The 21161-nt window shown below is 49.7% G+C and overlaps 1 protein-coding gene across 2 annotated transcripts; it reads left to right on the top strand.

Annotated features, from left to right (window-relative positions):
• Positions 1–8198: 8198 nt before the first annotated feature.
• LOC138374132 (zinc finger and SCAN domain-containing protein 18-like) lies at positions 8199–20445 on the top strand. Of its 2 annotated transcripts, none has more exons than XM_069456809.1 (8): positions 8199–8254; positions 14212–14739; positions 15188–15334; positions 16262–16368; positions 16652–16754; positions 17476–17568; positions 18563–19488; positions 19519–20445. In XM_069456809.1, the coding sequence occupies exons 2-8, from the start codon at positions 14331–14333 to the stop codon at positions 19711–19713; spliced, it is 1980 nt and encodes a 659-aa protein (XP_069312910.1). In that variant the 5' UTR covers positions 8199–8254; positions 14212–14330; the 3' UTR covers positions 19714–20445. The 2 variants fall into 2 exon arrangements, with proteins under 2 accessions (XP_069312910.1, XP_069312909.1); XM_069456808.1 differs by lacking the exon at positions 8199–8254 and adding an exon at positions 8564–8622.
• Positions 20446–21161: the final 716 nt, after the last annotated feature.

Raw genomic sequence — 21161 nt, 5'->3', positions numbered from 1 at the left:
TCAAAATTAGCCATGAAGATTGGAATCAACTTCTTCCAAATTCTTGTTAATATATTTTGACCTCCTTCCGTGAATCACAAATGTTCCTAATGGCATCTAGAATGGTGAATCCTTTCCACAAGGTTATCAGTTTACTTTGCCCAGACCCATTAGAGGAATCTTATCATAGCCTTACAAAATTTATTTCTTAACTAACAAAACTTAAAAATCAAAATGACTCCTTATCCAAGGGTGCAGGTAGGATATTGCATTAGCAGGCATGAAAACATTCACCTCCTTGTACATCTCCATCATTACTGTGCTTCTCAATAAGCAGTAATGTTTTGAGAGGACTTTTTGTCTGAGCACTGTGTCTCAATAGCAGGCTTAAAATATTTAATAAACCATGCTTTAAACAGATGTGATATCATCCCGGCTTTGTTTTTCTAATTATGCTAAATCTGTAGAGTAGATTTACCATCATTCTTTTTTTTTTTTTTTTTTTTTGAGACAGAGTCTCACTCTGTTGCCCAGGCTAGAGTGAGTGCCGTGGCGTCAGCCTAGCTCACAGCAACCTCAAACTCCTGAGCTCAAGCGATCCTCCTGCCTCAGCCTCCCGAGTAGCTGGGACTACAGGCATGCACCACCATGCCCGGCTAATTTTTTCTATATATATTTTTAGCTATCCATATAATTTCTTTCTATTTTTAGTAGAGGTGGGGTCTCGCTCTTGCTCAGGCTGGTCTCGAACTCCTGAGCTCAAACGATCCGCCCACCTCGGCCTCCCAGAGTGCTAGGATTACAGGCGTGAGCCACCGCGCCCGGCCTTACCATCATTCTTAAGGATTCTTAAGGGCCCTAGGATTTTCACAATGGTAGATGAGCATTGGTTTCAGCTTAAAGTCACCAGCTTTGTTAACCCCTGACAAGAGAATCAGCCTATCCTTTGAGGTTTTGAAGCCAGGCATTGACTTCTCCTCTCTAGCTATGCAATTCCTAGATGGCATCTTCTTCCAATAGAAGGCTGTTGCCTCTACACTAAAAATCTGTTGTTTAGTGTGGCCACCTTCATCAATGATCTTAGCTAGATCTTCTGGATAACTTGGGGCAGCTTCTCATCAGCACTTGCTGCTTCACCTTGCACTTTTATGTTATGGAGATGGCTTCTTTCCTTAAACCTCATGAACCAACCTCTACTAGGTCTAAACTTTTCTTCTGCAGCTTCCTCACCTCCAAATTGAAGAGAGTTAGGGCCTTGCTCTGGATTAGGCTTTGGCTTAAGGGAATGTTGTGGCTGCTCTGATCTTCTCTTCTCAAATGGACTATCTCATCAGTCATTCAATTCCTCCTTCTGTTATTACTGTTATTTCATCAAATCCAAGACAACAGATGGTGAGATGCATGTTTTATGTGCTACCAAGAAAAGTAAAGTCTGCCAGTGAAACCATAATGTGCCACTGATTATCATGACATGCATTCTTCTCACATTTTAACATTTATGAAATTGTGTTCGTCAAGTGTACACTTCTGTGATGTTTTACTTCCCTCCACATTAGGAACTTTTTAAATCTTGCAACAAAATAACAATTATAGCTGACATAGGCTACAAGAAAGAATTCCAATAATGCTAATTACCCAGCAACACCGGAGGGACTGTGTCAAACAGTGGCACAGACTTGCCACTTGACGAACCCAATTTCATTATTCTCTCTTGAATGGCTAGTTGTTTCCTTGTTGATTCATAAGAGCTCTTTGTGTATTAAGGATACTCAGTCAGTGCTAGTCATATGTCTACAATTACTGACAATTGTTTTTTTATTTTAGTTATTTTTTTGGAAGGGGGCTTTAAAAGACTTATTTTTAATGTAGCCAAATTTACCACTTTTTTTCCATTGTGGTTTCTCGATTTTATCTCTACAAGATCTATACAAGACCCAGCCACTATTATGGCAGGAAATCTTATTTATAGTGCTCTGACAGGTTCTGCCAACATAGAAATAGGGATTAATTTACTCAGACTGGAGCTGGAAACCTCAAAACTTCTTCCCTCCTTTGCCTCTATGTCTTCACTTTGCTTACTGAATACAGTTGAGACCTGCAGACCAAATTCTAACCAACTAGGCTTAGCCAACACTTTGGTACTTTTATCTGAAGGGATCCCTCAAAAATGGCATATGGCATTATTTAGATTAAAATATCTCCTGGATGAAAACAAAAACCAAAGCCCATATAAATACTTTTAAAGTCTCCTTGGTTTTCTTTTTGTTTTTGTTTTTTGAGACAGAGTCTCACTCTGTTGCCTGGGCTGGAGTGCCGTGACATCATCATAGTTCATTGGAACCTTGAACTCCTGGGCCTCCTGAGTAGCTGAGACTACAGGCGTATGCCACCATGCTAGGCTAATTTTTTTTATTTTTTGTAGAGACAGGGTCACACTATGTTGCTCAGACTACTTTCAAACTCCTAAGCTTGAGCAATCCTCCCACCTCAACCTCCTAAAGTACTAGGATTATAGGTGTGAGCCACTGCACCTGACCTCTCCCTGTTTTCTTTAAGTCTTTATTATGGTTTCATTTTGTACATTTATGCTTAGGTCCATCTGGAGCTTACTTTGCTATAATCAGAATCCACATTCCAATGTGTATTTTAATCTATTTCTGGACTCAGTCCCATTGATATGTTTCTCTGCTTCTGTATCAGATATACTGTACTTATAACAGTGGCTTTATGGTATGTACAAGGTCTCCTATAACACAAGTGACATAAAATTTATTTATAACTATACAGAAGTATTTAGAATAAAAAAATTCCATTCTGCCTTTACCCTGATCCCTTTGCCAAAGCTAAACTATGCTAACAGCTTCCTATGGACTTCTCATAATTGCGTCTATGCAGTTACATACTTATATACCTTCATATAGACCATCATACAGAGGCAGTGCAGCTTAGACATTAGGAACAGGACTCTGGGGCCAGACCACCTGGGCTCATATCTCCTCTCTGCCATTTTGTAGTTGTAGGCTCTTGGTCAAGTTATGGGACCTCACTGTACTCAGTTTTCTCATATAAATAGGGATGATACTACTCACCTCTTAAGGATACTATGAGGATTAAATATTATGTATGTAAAGTTCTTAAAACAGTGCCTGGTACTGCTATAAAAGTGCTAAATAAACATTACAGAATTGCTATTAATATTTCTCTACAGATATATGTATGTATATGGGTTTGGTGGTTTGCATTTATTTTTAAATAAAATAATTTTGCATGTAATATAATGCTTTTACTTATAATTTTAGTTTTTGCTTGTAATATAATGTTTTTAATTTTTGTGAAAATGTAACTAACATCTATCTCATAAAAAGTCAAATGATGCCAAAAGTTTATAAGGAAAAATGGCAGGTATCCTTTTCCCTCCTCCTCACTCCCTGCCACCGCTTCTCACCAGAGGCATCCACTTTATAGTCTCTTCCTATTGATTTTCCTGCAATTCACTTCCATATTTCTAAATACTTGTACATACTTATAGTTTCATACAATGAACATGAAAAAAAACATAAGAAAAAAAATAGTGAAACCTAAAGCTATTTCTTTGAAAAGATCAATAAAATTGATAAACTTCTAGTTAGTGGGACCAAGAAAAAAGAGAAAAGATACAAATTACCAACATCAGCAATGAAAAAGGAGATATCACTACAGATCCCATAGACATTAAAAGGATAAGGTATAGTCTTAGTCTGTTCAGGCTGCTATAAGTAAAATACCATAGACTGGGTAATTTATAAACAGTAGGAATTTATTGCTCACAGTTCTGGAGGCTGGGAAATCTAAGATCAAGGCACTGGCAGATTCAGTGTCTGGTGAGGGCCCATTCTTCATAGACAGCACCTTCTTTTTGTGTCCTCACATGGTGGAAGGGCAGCAAACTCCCTCAAGCCTCTTTTACAAAGGCACTAATCCCATGCGTTAGAGTGCAGCCCTCATGACCTAATTAAGGTCCCATCTTTTAATACTATAGTACTGGGGATTAAGTTTCTCACATAAGAATTATGGGGGTGTCATTAACATTCAGACCTTAACAGGTATACTTTAAATAACTCTGTGCACATTAATGAAATAACTTATATTAAGTGGCACAATTCCTTGAAAGATATAAACTGTCAAAACTCTTCAAGAAGTAGGTAAACTGGCCGGGCGCGGTGGCTCATGCCTGTAATCCTAGCACTCTGGGAGGCCGAGGTGGGCGGATCGTTTGAGCTCAAGAGTTCGAGACCAGCCTGAGCAAGAGCAAGACCCCATCTCTACTAAAAATAGAAAGAAATTATATGGACAGCTAAAAATATATATAGAAAAAATTAGCCAGGCATGGTGGTGCATGCCTGTAGTCGCAGCTACTCTCAGGAGGCTGAGACAGGAGGATCCCTTGAGCCCAGGAGTTTGAGGTTGCTATGAGCTAGGCTGACGCCATGGCACTCACTCTAGCCTGGGCAACAGAGTGAGACTCTGTCTCAAAAAAAAAAAAAAAAAAAGAAGAAGTAGGTAAACTGAATAGATTTGTATCTATTGAAGAAATTGATGTTTTTTTCCAAAACAAAGTCCAGGCCCAGATAGTTTCATTGGCAAATTCTACCCAACACTCTTGAGAAATGATGCTCATTGCACACTTCCAGAAAATAAAGGAGGAAACACCTCCCAACTCTTGTTATGAAGCCATTACCCACATACTAAAACCAGACAAAGATAGTACTAGAAAACTACAAACTGATATCCCTTATGAGTGCAGACATAAAAATTCTCAATAAAATATCACCAAATCAAATATTGCAATACATAAAAACAGTAATGCAGCATGATGAAGGAGTTTATTCTAGGAGTGTAAGACTGGTTCAATATTTGAAAACCAATGTAATCCACCATATTAACAGACTAATGAGCAAAAACTACATGATCTTGTTAATAGATGCAGATAGAGCATTTGACAAAATTCATTATCAAAACTAGGAATGAAAGGGGGCTGGTCACGGTGGCTCATGCCTGTAATCCTTGGGAGGCCAAGACAGAAAGATCACTTGAGGCCTGCAGTTCAAGCCCAGCTTGAGCAATATAACAAGACTCCGTCTCTACAAAAAATTTTGAAAATTAGCTGGGTGTGGTGGCACGCACCTGTAATCCCAGCTACTCAAGAGGCTGAGGCAGGAGGATCACCTGAGCCCGGGAGTTAGAGATTAAAGTGAGCTGTGATTGTGCACTGCACTCTAGCGTAAGCTACTGAGTGAGACCCTCTCTCTGAAAAAAAAATTAATTTTAAAAAGGGGAACCTTCCTTAATCTGAAAAGGGCATATGGGAATAATTGATGGCTAACATCATAATTAATGATGGAAACCTGATTTTCTCCTATGAGTAGAAAAAGGCACGATTGCCTGCTCTCCCCATTGCTGTGGAAAGTCATTCTGGAAGTCCCAGCCAGTGCAGTTAGACATGAAAGAGATACAAAAAATGTGCGTAAAGCAGTTCTCATCAAATTGCCTGCAAAGTTTTTTGTAGATGTAGACAAACCTATTTTAAAGTTTATATGGGAAAGCACAAGACTAATAATAGCAAACACAATTTTTTTAAAAGAGTGGGAGAAACAACTCTACCCAATGTTAAAAGTTACTATATAGCTACAGTAATTAAGAGAGTGATCAAGAGAGTGTGGTACTGGCAGACACATAGATTAATGGAACAGAATAGAGAACCTAGAAATAGGCCCACAAAGACATTCCCAATGGAATTTTGATGAAGGAGCAAAAGCTATTTAATAGAGGAAAGATAGCCTTTTCTTTTCTTTCTTTTTTTTTTTTTTTTGAGACAGAGTCTCACTCTGTTGCCCAGGCTAGAGTGAGTGCCGTGGCATCAGCCTAGCTCACAGCAACCTCAAACTCCTGGGCTCAAGCAATCCTCCTGCCTCAGCCTCCCGAGTAGCTGGGACTACAGGCATGCACCACCATGCCCGGCTAATTTTTTTTCTATATATATTTTTAGTTGGCCAGATAATTTCTTTCTATTTTTAGTAGAGACGGGGGTCTCGCTCTTGCTCAGGCTGGTCTCGAACTCCTGACCTCGAGTGATCCACCCGCCTTGGCCTCCCAGAGTGCTAGGATTACAGGCGTGAGCCACCGCACTGGGCCGAAAGATAGCCTTTTCAACAAATGGTTCAAGAGCCCTTGGACATCTGTGGTGTAATAAAACATATATTCAATCTTTGTCTCTGGATCCTGGCACAAAGCTAAAAGCCTTGGAATTTCTTGCTTGGTAGGAGTAACTTTTGGTATTTATAAGGAGCCCCTTTTAACCGCACCTGAGTTTATGCTAATGAGGTGACTCAAGGTGGGGCCCCTAAATGACTAGATAGGGGGTAGTCACCATAAAGAAGGTGAGAATTCTCATCTATACAAGATTCAGAGAGCATCTAGTTTGGTAAACATATCTGTGTGCTGGGAGGGTGGGATGCCCAAACCTTGCCCTATGTATCTCTTCCATTTGGCTGTCCCTGAATTTTATCCTTTGTAATAAACCAGTAAACATAAATATAATGTTTTCCTGAGCTCTGTGAGTCACTCTAGCGAATTGTCAAACCTGAGATGGGGAGACATGGAAGCCCTTGAGTTTGTAGTTGGCCTAGCAGAAGTGTGGGTAGCCTGTGGCTGGTGTCTGAAGTGGGGGCAGTCTTATGGGACTGAGCCTTTGATCTCTTGGGTCTGTTCTAATTCTGAGTAATGTCCAAACTGAATTGTTGGACACTCAGTTAGTGTTGGAAAAAACCATACATTTGGTGTCAGAAAAAAAGACACTCCAATGTCCATAAGGGAAAAAAAATAAAACTATAAATATTTTAGAAAAAATAGAGGAGGAAACTCTCAGGACTCAGGGCTAGGTAAAGAGTTGTTAAACTTGACACCAAACGCTTGCTCCATAAAACAAAAATTGATAAATTGTACATCATCTAAAATCCTTTACTCTGCTAAAGACACTGTTAAGGAAATAAAAAGATGAGCTACAGACTGGGAGAAAATATTTGCAAACTATATTTTGGACAAACAACTTATATCTAGCATATATAAAGAGCTCTCAAAACGGAATCTTTTTTTTTTTATTAGAAAATCGGCAAAAGACACGAACAGACATTTCACTGAAGAGGATATACAGCTGGCAAATAAACATGAAAATATGCTCAACATCGTCAGTCATTAGGGAAATGCAGATTAAAACCACAGTGAGCTATTACAGCATATGTATCAGAATGGCTAAAATGACAAATAGTGATAACAAAAATGCTGATAAGAATATGGAGAAACTGATTCACACATACATTGGTGGGAATGTAGTAATAAAATGGTACAGTTACTCTAGGAAAGTTTGGCAGTTTCCTACAACACTAAGCATGTGCTTACTGTATGACCCAGTAGTTGCACTCTTGGTCATTTACCCCAGAAAAATGAAACTTACGTTCACGCACAAGTCTATACAGAAATGTTCATAGCCGCTTTATTTGTAATAGCAAGATACTCAAAACAACCTTAATGTCCGTCAAGGAGTGAATGTTTAAACTACTGTATACCATTGAATACTACTTAGCAATAAAATGGAACGAACTGTTGATACATACTACTTCAGTGGATCTCAAGGGAATTATGTTCAGTGAAAAAAGCCAATCTCAAAAGGCCACATACTGTATGATTCCATTTATAGGACATTCTGTAAAGGCAAAACTGTAGCCAGGACTGCACAGATCAGTGGTTACCGGGAGTTATGGGTGGGGGAGGGTGTAACCACAAAGAGGCAGCGGGAAGAATTGTTTTGTGCGGTGGAACGATTCTTTGTCCTGTGTTGGGGTATATGCGTTAACATTCACAGAACTGAATACCAAAAAGTGTGTGTGGCTGTACGTGAATTAAAAATAAAATGTATAAAATAAATAGATACACATTTTAAAAAATCAGTTCACACAAGACGACCAAAATGACATCCTCACAAGCTCTGCTATCTGGAAAACTGAAGTGGGAAGCGGCTTCCTAGCCCTTGTCCTGTCTTCTGGAGTGGCCATATCTGTTGTGGCTTCTGTGCAACCCCTCGCTTCAGCTGCCCCCCAACTTCCTCCGCTTCGGCAGGGGCGGTGCTCGAGCTGTGTTCAGCCCCCGGAACTGCGGGGCGCCATTCCTGGGCCTCCGCGTTTCAGGGTGTTTCTCCGCCTGTGTTCTCTGCCTTCTAGTCTCCGGATCTTCCCTGCTCCAGGTCTTTCTCCTTTTCTTGTGTCTCTGTTGGTGCGTGTCTCTTCCTTTCCTCCTCTGACTGTCTTCCCTCTTTGTCTCGGGTCTCGGATCTCTGGTTGGCAGGGGCGGGTTTTTTTTACCCGCTTGTTGACCGCGTTGCCTTGGCATCGATGGTGACGCAGGCGCTGGGGTGGGTGGGACCCGAGAGGCCCAGCCTACCTCTGATTGGCTGTGCACTCTGTCATAGCGGCCTCGCCCCGCCCTGCCGAATGCTGCATCTTGGGAGTCGTAGTCCGCGGCGGGGCACAGCGCGCACGCGCAGTTTGGCTAGCAGCCATCACGCTACCAGGGCTCGGGGCTGCTAGGACCCTCCTGGGTACTGCGCAGCAGGTGGGTCGGGCCGTGCGCCCAACGCGGGGGGCGGGGAGGCCGGGCAGCGAGCGACCTCGGCCTGGAGAGGTGATGAGGGCGCTCCGGATGGGGAAGAGGCCCGGGGCGCCCCCGGGGATGGGGCTGCGATTCCCCTGGCGGGCCTTGGGCGGGAGAGGACCTGGGAGTCCGGTGGGAGTGCGGTGGGGGAGGGGCCGGGCCCCCGGGATGCGATCTCCTCGGGGTGGGCTGGAGGGGGCGGGGCTGAGAGATCGGCGGCGGAGAAGCCAGGGCCCGGGTGTTGGGGACTGGGAGGGTCGAGTGACCCTTACTGTGGCCGGGAGGGGTATTAGGAGAGGGCGTGTGGGCGCCTGGGTGTAGACCGGGGAAGGCGAGGGCCTTAAAGCCTGAGTGTGGGGGCAGGGGTGTCCAGGGGGAGGAGGGGCCGAGATACTCCTGAGGGGGAAATTGGGGTGGGGAAGGGGGGCGCCTTTCCGGGTGTCCGCGAGAGGGAGGGCTGAGGGTGTTCCTAGTAGAGAAGGGGTTGGCTATGGCATCCCGGGCCGGGACTTGGACGGGGCGCGGGGGGCGCGTTCGGGGGTGAGGGACCTGGGCTGCTGTTGAGGGTGGGGCTGAGACATTGTCTCTGCTCCCCCACCAGCACTCTCGGGATGCCTGGGGGTGGGTTCGGTTTGAGTTAGGTGCCTGCCCCCACCCTGGGAACCCCTGTCCTGGGAGAGGGGCACGGTAGGGGGTCCTGGCCTCCAGGGGCGGGTCAGATGGAAAAGATCCTCCGGTGCTGCTGCGGCAAGGGCAAGGGGTGGGGGAGTGGGGACCACGGAGGATTGTGTTTTTTTTTTTTTAAACTGAAATTTATAAAATTTTAAGGAAAGGTCATAGAATCTCTCCATACCCTTTGCCACCCAGATTCACCTGTTAGTATTTTGCCCCGTGTCACTTCTTACTCCTTTCTCCTCTCCCTCTGGCCCATCTCCTCTCTCTCTTTTCCCTCTCTCTCCCCACCTTCTCTCCCCCCCCATCTCCCCTCTCCTTTCTCCTCTCTTTCTCCTCTCCCCCTCCCCCTCTCTGCCCTTCTCTCCCCTCCTCTCCCCTCTCTTCTTCTACCTCCCTCCCTTCTCCCTTTCTCATACACATACCTGTATCATACACATACCTGACTTTTGGGAGGCACAGTCTGGGAGGCTAAATCAACAGTCACATCATCCTCAACTCCACACTATGGTCTAGCCTTCATCATCTTCACCTCCCCAATCCCAACAGTGTCCTATAGATGTTTCTTTTCCTGCTGGGGAGCAAGGACAGGGCCACTCATTGCGGCGAGTCCTGTTTCTCTGCCAGTGGATCCTCGGATCTGGGACTTCCTTGGCATTCCTGGCCCTGGGGTTTTGGGGAGCCCAGGCCAGTGTGCAGGATGTCTCTCTGGTTCTGTCGGTCCTCCTGAGTGGATCAGGAACCACAGAGGGCAGCTGGGATGTTAACGATGATCCTCAATTCATGTTTTTTTAATTCTTTTAAAGACACTTTCTCCCCTTTTATAATGAATAAGTAACCTATAGGTGAAGCCAGAGGAGACCCTGTGTGTATCCTGCCACCCATCAACCTCCCCTCCCCACCAGTGAGCTTCCATGGAGGACCCTGGGGCCTGTGGCTGTGGGGTGTTTGCTAGACCAGGTGGTGGTGGGGAGCAGAGCGGAGAGCTGATGGTGAATGTCCTTTAGGTGGTTAAGTGTCCTGGAGGAGGCTGGTGGGGCCTGTGGGAGGGCCCTGCCAGGCTTGAGCTCTGCTCAGGTCAGGGTGAAGGGGATTTGCTACAGGACTCTGGAGGCCCACAAGGCTTGGGACCCCTCAGTTCAGCCACCCACCATGGCTTTCTCTACCTCTGCTGATGCCAGGGGCACCGGGCTCCAGGAAAATCCCATCCAAGGCAAATCCTGGACAGCCCCAGGGTGGTGGGAGGTCTGGGACCAAGTTGGACTTCTGAGGGGTGTGGCCTCTCTCAAGCAAGCCAGGGACAGGAAAGGGTCCCGGTGGTGTCTGTGTCTAACAGAAAAGTCCTCATAGCAGCATAACCACGGATGGGGCCGCAGGAGGCAAGCAAGGCAAGCTCAGGGCCAGAGGCTCCGGAGATGGCTCATCTTCCTGGTTCTGACCACCAGGGTCACCTGAGGAAGGAAGGTGGAGTAGATCTCAGACTTAGGAAGCCACATGCTGTTCTTACAGAATGCAGCAGCCTCCTTGCAATTGAGGGATCTTTCTGAGGAGACCCCCGAGTGCCTCTGCTATTCTCTGCTAGTGAATGAAGACTGAAGTGGCTTCCTGGAGAGGCTCACAGCTTGCAATGCTGAAGGGAGAGGGCACAAAGGAACCGATGATGTCCCATGCCTGTCCCCAGGGGCTGACATGCATACCCCTCTATGTTGGCCACCAACCCAGCTAGAGTATTCCGTGCTCCCCACTCTACCCTGGCAATGATCAAGGGCCCTTGCTCATTCTACCCAGACCCCCACACCTGCACCATGTGTACAGATGGGAGTTTGCAGGGGGAGGAGGGGCTTGGGGCTGCAAGACCACTGCGAAGGCCATGGGGTTTGGGGGCCACATAGTGAGAGCCAGCAAGAGGCTGCCCACAGGGAGGGCTTACAAGGAACCTGGAGCAGGAAGGAGGGACATCCGTGTTGCTTTAGAGGTGGGGCTCCCAGCCCCAGCACTTGCCCACTCTATGCTTGATTCCCCACCTGCACCTTGGAGCTGCTCCTGGTTCCCACCCCTCGGATTGCCAGGCTCTGAGGAAGGGAGATGTGAGTCTGGAGGCAGGGCTCGGTGGGGTGAGCCCTGTGCACACATTATTGAGCTCACGGTTACCTTTGTGGGGACAGGTTCTGTGCAGGATGAACATGCCTGTGGTGTCCTAAGAAAACCAAAATCACATGCTCATGTGACCACAACCACGGGTCCAGTGCCAACTGGCTGGACCTGGTATCATTCCACATTGTCAGGAGAGGCTTCAGATGAATCAGCCTGGAACAGGGGTTGGCAAACCAAACCACAGGCCAAGCCGATGGCCTGTTTCTGTAAATGAAGTTGTATGGGAGCACACGAGACCCGATGGGGCACCCAGGGCTCCGGCTGCTTCCTCACTCAAGCACAGCTGAGTTGTCACAACCGAGATGGCCTGACCTTAAGAGCCTTAAAATACTTTTTATCTGTCCCTTTATATTTGCTACCCTCTGCCCTAGGAGAATGACAGAGAATGCATTTCCTATCCTGAGATAGGGCAAGAAACCCTTTAAAACAGGTTTCCAAACTCAGAAATGCATTTTTTAAAAGATCAAATTTGATGATAAACATTAGAACATTATGTGTGACCAAAAGTCAGCATGAAGTTGCAGATGGGGACAATGGCAAGATGGAGCCAGGTAGAGAGCTCATTAATTACCTGACAGAGCTGTAAAGAAAACACTGGAAAAGTGGGTGGTTTACCCTCCTCAGAGATCAAGAAATCACGAGAAAGTGCTCAGATGGACACTGGGCAGATGCTGTGGTCTGTGGGCCCTCGGTGTGGGGGTGGGGTGTGTGAGGAAGGGGCGCCATGGCATGTGCTGCCATGAGGGTGGTGGTGGAGCCGTCGTACCCTGTGGCCCCGGTGTCCTGCTTCTCCATATATCCTGCAGATAGATCATAAACTTGACCTCAGATAGATGGACGTGGGGGCCCATAATGGCCCAAAAGAAGTTAGGTACAGCCAGCGTGCCCAGCAGCAGAACTCATGGCTACAAGCAGTCAGCAGACGCCGAGCCAGGCTCTGCCCAGGCCCAGACACCTGCTTGTGAGGAACCCCTGCTCTCCTGGGGCTCACATTCCAGTGGGCAGGCAGGGAGCATCTCCCAGAGGGGACATTTGAGAGCTCAGAGCTTTAAGAGGTAAAGACAGAGTGACTCTGAGGGGTCAGGGGGCAGGAGGAGGGAGTTCAGTCCTCCAGGTCTAGGAGCGGAGGGGCGGGCGGGGGAGATGGTGATGTAGCTGCTGGTGGTGGTGATGATGGTGGAGGTGGCATGATGAAGGCATGGCCTAGGTCTTTTTTCCTTGAGGGAAGTGGATATAATTTATACACCATAAAGTTTACCTGTTTAAAGTAGGCAATTCATTTGTTTTTAGTATACAGTATTCATAGTTATGCAACTATCACCACAGTTAATTTTAGAACATTTTCATCACCCCAAAAAGAAATTCTGTACCCATTAGCAGTCACTTCCCGGCCCCTGGCAACCACTGATCTACACTGTGCTCTGGATTTGCCTCTTCTGGAAGTTTCTTATCTGTGGAATCAAACCACACCCCACAACCATGAGGTCCTTCCTTGTGCCCCATATCCTGATGGGGAAACATCAGAGTACATAGACTCTGTTTTTATGTGAGAAGAGGTACAATGCCTGGTCCCACATCAGTTCATTTTCCAGAGTTTTCTCTGTAAAAGTAGGATTGCTGAGAAAACGTTCCTGCTGTGACTATGGCCCACGCATAGATTTTCTTGAATTCTTCAAACTTGAGTTTGGAAGAAAAAGTGGTTCCCTTCTGCGGTTCAGTCAGGGGAGTGCTCACACAGGGTTTGGGTGTGACTTTCTGTTTGTGTTTGGTTTGTGTCTTGTGGTATGGTCTGGCCCTGTGGATCTGCAGACCCCTGTGTGTTCTGGGAGGGGCTGGTCACAGCTCTGGGCTCACACTCCTGTGTGTCAGTGTGTGTCACACTCCTGTGTGTCCACGGCCAGTGAGAACATCGCAGGCCCAGTCCACTGTGGCCCGCTGGGCTCTTATTTAGCTGGCTTGTTTTTTCACCCACAATTACAATCGAGATTTCACCCAAGGTCCTAAATTCTAGCTCTTCTGGAATGATAGGCTGCCCTGTACAAGGGGATTCAGCTGCGCGTGGGGAGGGCTGGCCAGGACCTGACCTCTCTGCCCTTATCGACCCTACTCCTGGTCTGCTGTCCCCTCGCCTGGTTCTGTAGATGGTCTGTCCAGGCCTGCAGATCTGTGCCATTTCCAGAACCAGGTGGCGGTTTTCCACCAGTCTCCAGAGTGGACTTCCCACTCCCTACATATTTTTCTAAACATATATTTCATATTTTTTGGCTATTTTAATGGGAGGGGCAGTCCCGATACCTAGCCCCTTCATGTTATTAGGAACTAAAGTCTTCGTGATATGTATTTTTATTTTTTAGCCTAGCCTAGTTAACATCTATCATAATATGTATTTTTAAATATTAAACAGACCTTGATTTTCTGGGATAAACCCAAATCTGGTACATTGTTAACTTACATCATGTATATAACATGCATGGTTGGAATGAGGTTACTAATATTTTAAGATTTTTACATCTAGTTTTACAGTTGAGATTGTCCTGTAATTGTTTTGTCCTACCCATGACTGATTTTTTTAATCCTCATAATACTCGTCTTCTCAAATGAGTTGTTCCTCCCACTTTTTATGTTAATTTTTTATTTAACGTAAAAATTACCATGCTCTCGGACATGGGTGCCTGTGCCCAGGTTCTCACCTATAGGCATCTGTCTCGTCTGTATCCTCTGCAGGTCCTTGATCTTGGCACGCCTGAACCCCCTGGGCATCCTGTCATCACTGGTGTCTCTCCCTTGGAGCTACCTTGTCCCCAGCCAGACACACTTGCATTTTCCAGTGCAGATTTGGAAAGATGCTGCCTTTGGAGAAGGCATTTGCCTCCCCCAGGGGCTCCCCGACTCCCCCAGAACTGCCCACTCCAGAGTCAGCAGCTGAGGTCCAGCAGGAGGAACCCAAGACTGAGACTGTCACTGAGAGGACCCCTGCCGACCTCGAGTTCTCCCGCCTGCGCTTCCGGGAATTTGTCTACCAGGAAGCTGCTGGGCCCCACCAGACCCTGGCCCGGCTCGACGAGCTGTGCCGCCAGTGGCTGATGCCCGAGGCGAGCTCCAAGGAGCAGATACTGGAGCTGCTGGTGCTGGAGCAGTTCCTGGGCATCTTGCCAGACAGGGTCCGGCCCTGGGTGGTGGCGCAGTATCCTGAGAGCTGCAAGAAGGCGGCCTCCCTGGTGGAGGGCCTCGCTGATGTCCTGGATGAGCCAGGTGAGGCTGCCGCCCCAGAGGGGAGCATGCCTTAGAGGAGGCTGGGGCGGGGGTCCGGGAGGATGGAGCCCAAACCCAGCTGTGCCTTACTTACCTCAGAGAGTTTGGCTCCCCTGCGGGTAAGAGGCACAGGGATGAGCATCCTCGAGCTGGTGAGGCTGCTCCTCGGTCAGCAGGGGGATGGGCCCCCACCATCCTGTCTGATGGCATCACCCTTAGGGTCATCTCAGGGTCCAGGGCAGCTGCTTGGACTCCTGCCCTCACATCTGCCCTACTGATATGAGGAAGCAGGAAGAGCAGGGGAGGGCAGTCCAGGGCAGGGACCTCATGTCTAGGGCGGGTCTGAGGGATGGGGGTGCTGGGTCTAGAGCCTGTCCCTGCGGGCTTACAGTGTGGCTGCTGCACATGCCCCAGCCCCATGGGGTCACTGTTCCTCTGTTGTGGACAGGAATGCTGCTGGGTTCACCCACTGGGTCCTCGGTGCCAAGCGACGGTGTGTACGAGAGGTTCCCTGAGCCACTGCTGTTTCCATTCGAGCTACCGAGCCCCAGCCAGTACCTGGGACGTGGGTACCCCCCGACTCGGGTCGAGACTCGTGAGTGACTGGCCTGCCCCATGCCTCTGGTGGCCAGGGTGGGTGGAGAGTCGGGGCCAGAATGAGGGGAGGCCAGCAGCAAGGGCCTGAGCCTCTGCTGAACTGGGATTCCTTCCTGTAGGTTTTTGTGAACATTGGTAGTATTGTTTATTAAATTCCTCTTCAGAGGTCACACAGGTTATACATATTTCCCACAAATAGTGAAAAGGGATTGATACGTAATGAAAAAAGGAATCTCCCCACCCTGCCTCACTCTCTAAAAATAAAGTCCAGTGTCTCGAGTGTCCCAGTGTGTGTCCCCTAGCATCTTTCTGCATGTCACACGCGCACATGGAGGGCTTGGGCTCGGGCTCCCTGGAGCATGGTGTAGGCGGCCCCTCCTGGCCCTGGGCAGAGATCTGGTTCCTTAGCTGCCCAGCAACCCGTGTACTCGGCCTGTCCTCATCCTAGAGTTGGAATCTCTGCCCCTTGGAACCACGTATCCTCATGCATGTGTCTGCATGGGGGGGCCCTGGTCACTGTGGGGTGGGCTCCTCAGGATCGCCAAAGCGCATGTGAGTTTTATGTTTCACATACAATGTACATTTCCCCGTGGTGTTCCAGAAGTTTTGTGCTGTCTGCATAGGAGGGTGCCCATGTGCCGCCTCTGTGCCAGCACTGTGTGTTGTTGCTTTTTAAGATTTCTACCAATCCCGTGGGTAAAAAAAAGTGTTCTCTTCCTGGCTTGAATTGGCATTCCCAGGCCAACCCTGAGCTGGAGCCCCTTTTGTCTTCTTGGTGGTTCTGCTCCGTAAAGGCAGGACAGACGCAGAGTCGGTGGAGCTGGGGACTTGCTGGCACATGAGCACGCTGGGGCCTGTTCAGGGAGGTGGTGGGGTCTCCCCAACTGCTTGGGGATACCCACCCACAAAGGATTCAACTCCTCAGCTGTGACCGCCCTTCTCCCAGCCTGGCCCTCCATGGAACCCCTGCATCCAGAGCTGGGGAGCATTGGAGAGGCAAAGACTGAAGAGGCCGACCCTGCCACAGCTGAGGTGAGTGGGGCGAGGGTGTCCTGGGAGCGTGGGGCTGGCTTTAGCCCACCCTGGCTTAGCGGCATCTCCCTCCCTTGTGTTAATGCCCGGCCCCTGCAAAGGGTTATAGCCAGTATCCAAAATGCTGAGGGTGAGAAACCCACTCTAGGGGGAGCCCGGGGGGCCGCCTCTGCAGTGCATGTGGTCGGATCCCCTCTCACATGCTCCATGGGCCATAGGGCTGTGGGTTCACCCTCCCGGGGGGCAGGCGGCAGCCTCAGCCACAGCTGTGCTGCCATTTCAGAAGCCAGAGTCCTTTTTGGAGGAGCCTCTGCACCAGGAGGAGTGGGGCCACCTGGACCCCACTGAGGAGAACATGGAGAGCTACGGGAAGCTGCTCCTGTGGGGTGAGACCCGCCTGCCACAGGCTGGAGCCCCACCCTTCATCCCCTTCCACAACTGTTGGTGTTGGGAATTTTGACCCCTCAGGGGCTTTGGTTGGGATACTGTGGTGTTTTAAATGTATTTCAACTTGAGTGTGTTTGAACTTGCACTCATTTACTGAGTCCCACCTTTCCTGGCCTTCGAATGTGAGTTCTCCATGGGCCTTGGGGCTTGCAGCACCTGCCCATAGGACCTGAAGCCTCCAAATATGGAAAGGCCCTCTGACCCCAAGGCACAGACATTCCGCTCTTGGTTATAGAGACGAGGCCTCTGGGCCTGGGTGGCCTGGCAAAGGGTCTTCCCTGTCTTTCATAGATGTTCTTGTCCCAGAAACCCTCCTTTGCAGGGAGGCCCCAGCACAGGCTCCTGAGCCCTTCATAGTTTTACTTTTATGTTTTCATCTCTTCAACGTTGCTTCCCCAAGTCCCCCCACTGCCTGCCTGCCCCGCCAGCCCTTCCAGCCTCACCCAGCACCCTCCCAGCCTCACCCACCACCCTCCCCTCCGTCCCTGCTGCTATGGTCTCACAACCTCCAGCTTTCCAGGGGCTCTGACAGAGAGGGGCTTTGGTGGGGATCTCAGAGATGCAGTCCTGGCCTTGGCCAGCCTACGTGGCATGAGGCCCATCAGCAACTTTCTGCTTCAATGCCTCTTTTAGTTTCTCTGGTTTTTCAACCCCACTCAGGGTATCAGTTTTCCCAGCCTGATGCTGCCTCCAGCCTAGAGACAGAGGACCTTCCGTTGGTGGAAAGAGAGTCGGCAGGAGGCAACCTCCCAGGTGAGGTTGGGCTGGGGAGCAGGACTTGGGGCCCTGGCAGGCGTTTTCTCTCGAAGGGGGATCGTCACAGCTCCACAACTTCAAGTTCACCCATCATTCTCCTGACCGCGTCCCAGAGGTGGAGGCAGGAGTCCAGTTATTTCCGTGATCTCATGCTGCGTCACAGACCACCCAACATGTGGCCACCTGAAATAGCAGCAGTGTTGGTCAGGTCCTGTTGTGTGGGCTGGGCCCAGCTGGGGGCCATTCTGCTCCACTGGAGGTTGCTGGGGCTCCACACAGCCACCGGCATCTAGGGGCTGGACCAGGGCCAGATGACCCCAGGTGGCCTACCTGCCCGCTGGCAGTGGTGCCAGCTCTGATGGGGCTCACCTGAGGCTGGCGGCTGGGGGCCCTTTCACATTGCTTCCCCAAGAGGTTGGCAGCTGGGTTCTGAGAGGGCGAGCGAGCTCCAAGAGGATAAGCGCTCATCAGCCTCTACCCCTGCTGTGCCTTGTCACATATTGCCATGCGTTGCTGTGCCTGCTGATGTCCCATTGGGTTCAGGGGGTCTCACAGGCCAGCTGGGGGCACCTCCCAGGGGTATGGTTCCTGGGAGATGTGGTTCCCAGGGTCCTCTAGTGCAGCCAGTCGGTTTACCACATGGGGGCCATGGGGGCCCATCTGGTCCTTCCAGTCCATGTGGCCTCCATTGCCAGGGTCACCTGGTGGCCCAGATGGGCTGCGCCAGTCCTGCATCCACAACAGGAAGCAGGAGCTCCCACACACCCTGGCATCTGCTGGCCAGACTTGGTCCCTTGTTCTCCTTAGTTTGAGGGCGACAGTCTTCTAGGCAGCTCTAAGCTCAGTGGACACTCATGGAAGGCAGACAGCCTGGAGCAGGCTCCCAAGGCCACATGTACCAAGCTCCCGTCCCTCACACGGGCTTCCCTGGCTGGCCCTTGCCCGTGTCTGAGCCTGGGTGTGGACAGCTCACGTTCTGACCTTGTTTCAGGCAGCGAGAAGCAGCAGGAAGGCACAAGGAACAAGGGTGAGGACGTTTCCACAAGTGAGACGCTGACAGAAAGGCTCGAGGGGGACTGTCCTGCTGACCCCTCGGGTACCACTGAGGAGGACGAGGAGCAGCAGCCCTGGAAGACTCCAGATCCTCAGGATGGGGAGTCGAGCCCTGTCTCTGAAAATCAGAGGCGATCGTTCATCCGGCAGCTGGCGGAGGACAAGGACGAGGCCATGCCGGCCACCCCCCAGCAGGGCCATGGAATGAAGCGGCCCCACCCCGAAGATGTGGAAGAGCAGGGCCCCGAGCCCGGTGAGGCTAGCGGGGAGCCTGATGCAGCCGGGCAAGATCCGGGCACCTCAGCTTCAGGCTGCCCCGCGGCCGAGGAGCCCGACGCATACCAGGGGAAGCCCTATACCTGCAGCGAGTGCGGGGAGGCCTTCGCGTGGATCTCGCACCTCATAGAGCATCACAGCAGCCATGGGGGCAGGAAGCGCTTCGCGTGCCAGGACTGCTGGAAAACCTTCCACTTCAGCCTGGCACTGGCTGAGCATCAGAAGACCCATGAGAAGGAGAAAGGCTATGCGCTGGGGGTGGTCCTGGGCTCCCACCCTACCACCAGCGAGGCCCACGCCAGTGGCAGGGCCGGCAAGCTCCCAGAGAGCACAGAGGGCCAAGTTTGCCTTGGGCCACTGGAGGCCGCGGCAGAGGCGGAGGCGGAAGTGGAGGAGGTGGCAGAGCCAGAGGCGGCAGAGGCAGAGGCGGCAGAGGCAGAGGCAGAAACAGCAGAGGCAGAAACAGCAGAGGCAGATGCGGCAGAGACAGAGGTGGCAGAGGCGACAGAGGTGGCAGAGGCAGAGGCGACAGAGGCAGAGGCAGCAGAGGCAGAAACGGCACAGGCAGAGGCGGCAGAGGTGACAGAGGTGGCAGATGCGGCAGAGACAGAGACAGAGGCAGAGGCGGCAGAGGCAGAGACAGAGGCGGCAGAGACAGAGGCAGAGGCGGCAGAGACAGAGGCAGAGGCGGCAGAGACAGAAACGGCAGAGGCAGAGACAGAGGCGGCAGAGACAGAGGCAGAGGCGGCAGAGGCAGAGACAGAGGCGGCAGAGACAGAGGCGGCAGAGACAGAGGCAGAGGCGCAGAGGTGAGCCTCTGTGCTGTGAGGGCTCTCGGGTGGGCGGCCCGCTGACGAGGAGTGGTGGCTCCCCGTGGCGCCTGCTTGTTCCTCAGTGAGCTCTTGCGGCTGAGACACTCAGAACTGGGAAGGGCCATGGGAAACCCTCAACTCCTTGTAAACACACCCTGGGCAGATGCTCACACCCAGGTTTGAAAGAAGACTCTCCTTTCTTCTGCAGCAGTTTTAGCACCACCCCATGCTAGAGCATTTGAAGTTGTGCAAAGTGTAGAGTTGCCTCAAAGTATGTGATCTGCCAGTGCTTTCTTGAAGTTATCCTTGCCGTGATGCCTCCCGTGTGAGCTCCCCAAGGGCTGTTCACGTGGAAATCCTGTCAGCTGTTTTAGCCTTCTTGTCAATGCGTGATGTCAAGTTCGCTTCTGAATCCACAAAAGCAGAAACTGTTTCCTAGTTTAACTTGCGTTTTTACCTGTGTGGAGTAGCTTACAAAGATCACAAAAATGCTTACAGCCTAATAATGTGGGGCTTTCAGGCCATGGGTCCTAGCCCATTACTGAATTGTGAAATCAAATTAGTGGGTGGCCACCAGCATTACAAAGCAATGAAGTAGAATAAGATAGGTTTAAAGGCATCATGTAGTAAAGGCAAATATTGTTTTGTGAAACTTTTCAGCCATCCATGTAAATACGAGAACTGGTTACAATGTAAAATGTATTTCTTACTAGGGGCCTGTGATCAAAATAGGTTGAAAACACTAATAAAGGTCTATCTGCCCGAGCAAAGGGAAGAAACTAAACTCCTTGGGCTACATAAGGTGATCTTTTTGATTTCTTGCATTTATTCTCAGATTACAGCATTGTTTCCGTTACCTGAGCATAAATTTAATTGCTTCTCGTAGATACAGAAACTGGTGTTTCTTTCTGTCACTGTGTTTGAGCAGGCAATCTGTTGTAAAGACCCCCAAATCACAGAGGCTTAACATAATAAATATTTATTCACTCACATTATAGTCCATTATCTTGTGGTAATGGTTGCTGTTGCTTGTGTGTCAGTGGGAGAGGCATTCTACTCCACGTAGGGACCCAGGGATCCAGGCGCAGACCCTGCTGTAGCTCTGCTCTTCACTGGACCCTTAGGGCATGTGGGGAGGGCCACACCCCTTCACCTGAGAGACAACACACATAACTTCCACTTACATGTACTTGGAGAGAAATGATCCCATGGCCCTGGTCACTCACAAGGGGCCAGAGCTGTCTACCCGGTACCTGTCTCTGCCACAGTTACTAAGCTTAGTTCTTCTCTTAGCCTCTCTGTCACCAAATCCCAAGCTGAATGTGGCTCTGTTTAAAAAAAAAAAAAAAACCACGCCTAAATATACCCTCTCAACTCTCATTCCCAGTCTAATCCCATGAGCTCCCCCTCTCCCTCTGCCACAGGGAGATTCCCCCGTGACATGTCTCA

The sequence above is a fragment of the Eulemur rufifrons genome, chromosome 24, assembly GCF_041146395.1.
Source record: "Eulemur rufifrons isolate Redbay chromosome 24, OSU_ERuf_1, whole genome shotgun sequence".
NCBI classification, from domain to species: Eukaryota; Metazoa; Chordata; class Mammalia; order Primates; family Lemuridae; genus Eulemur; species Eulemur rufifrons.
The sequence above is the reverse complement of the archived record's forward strand: the minus strand, read 5'-3'. Positions and strand labels throughout refer to the sequence as shown.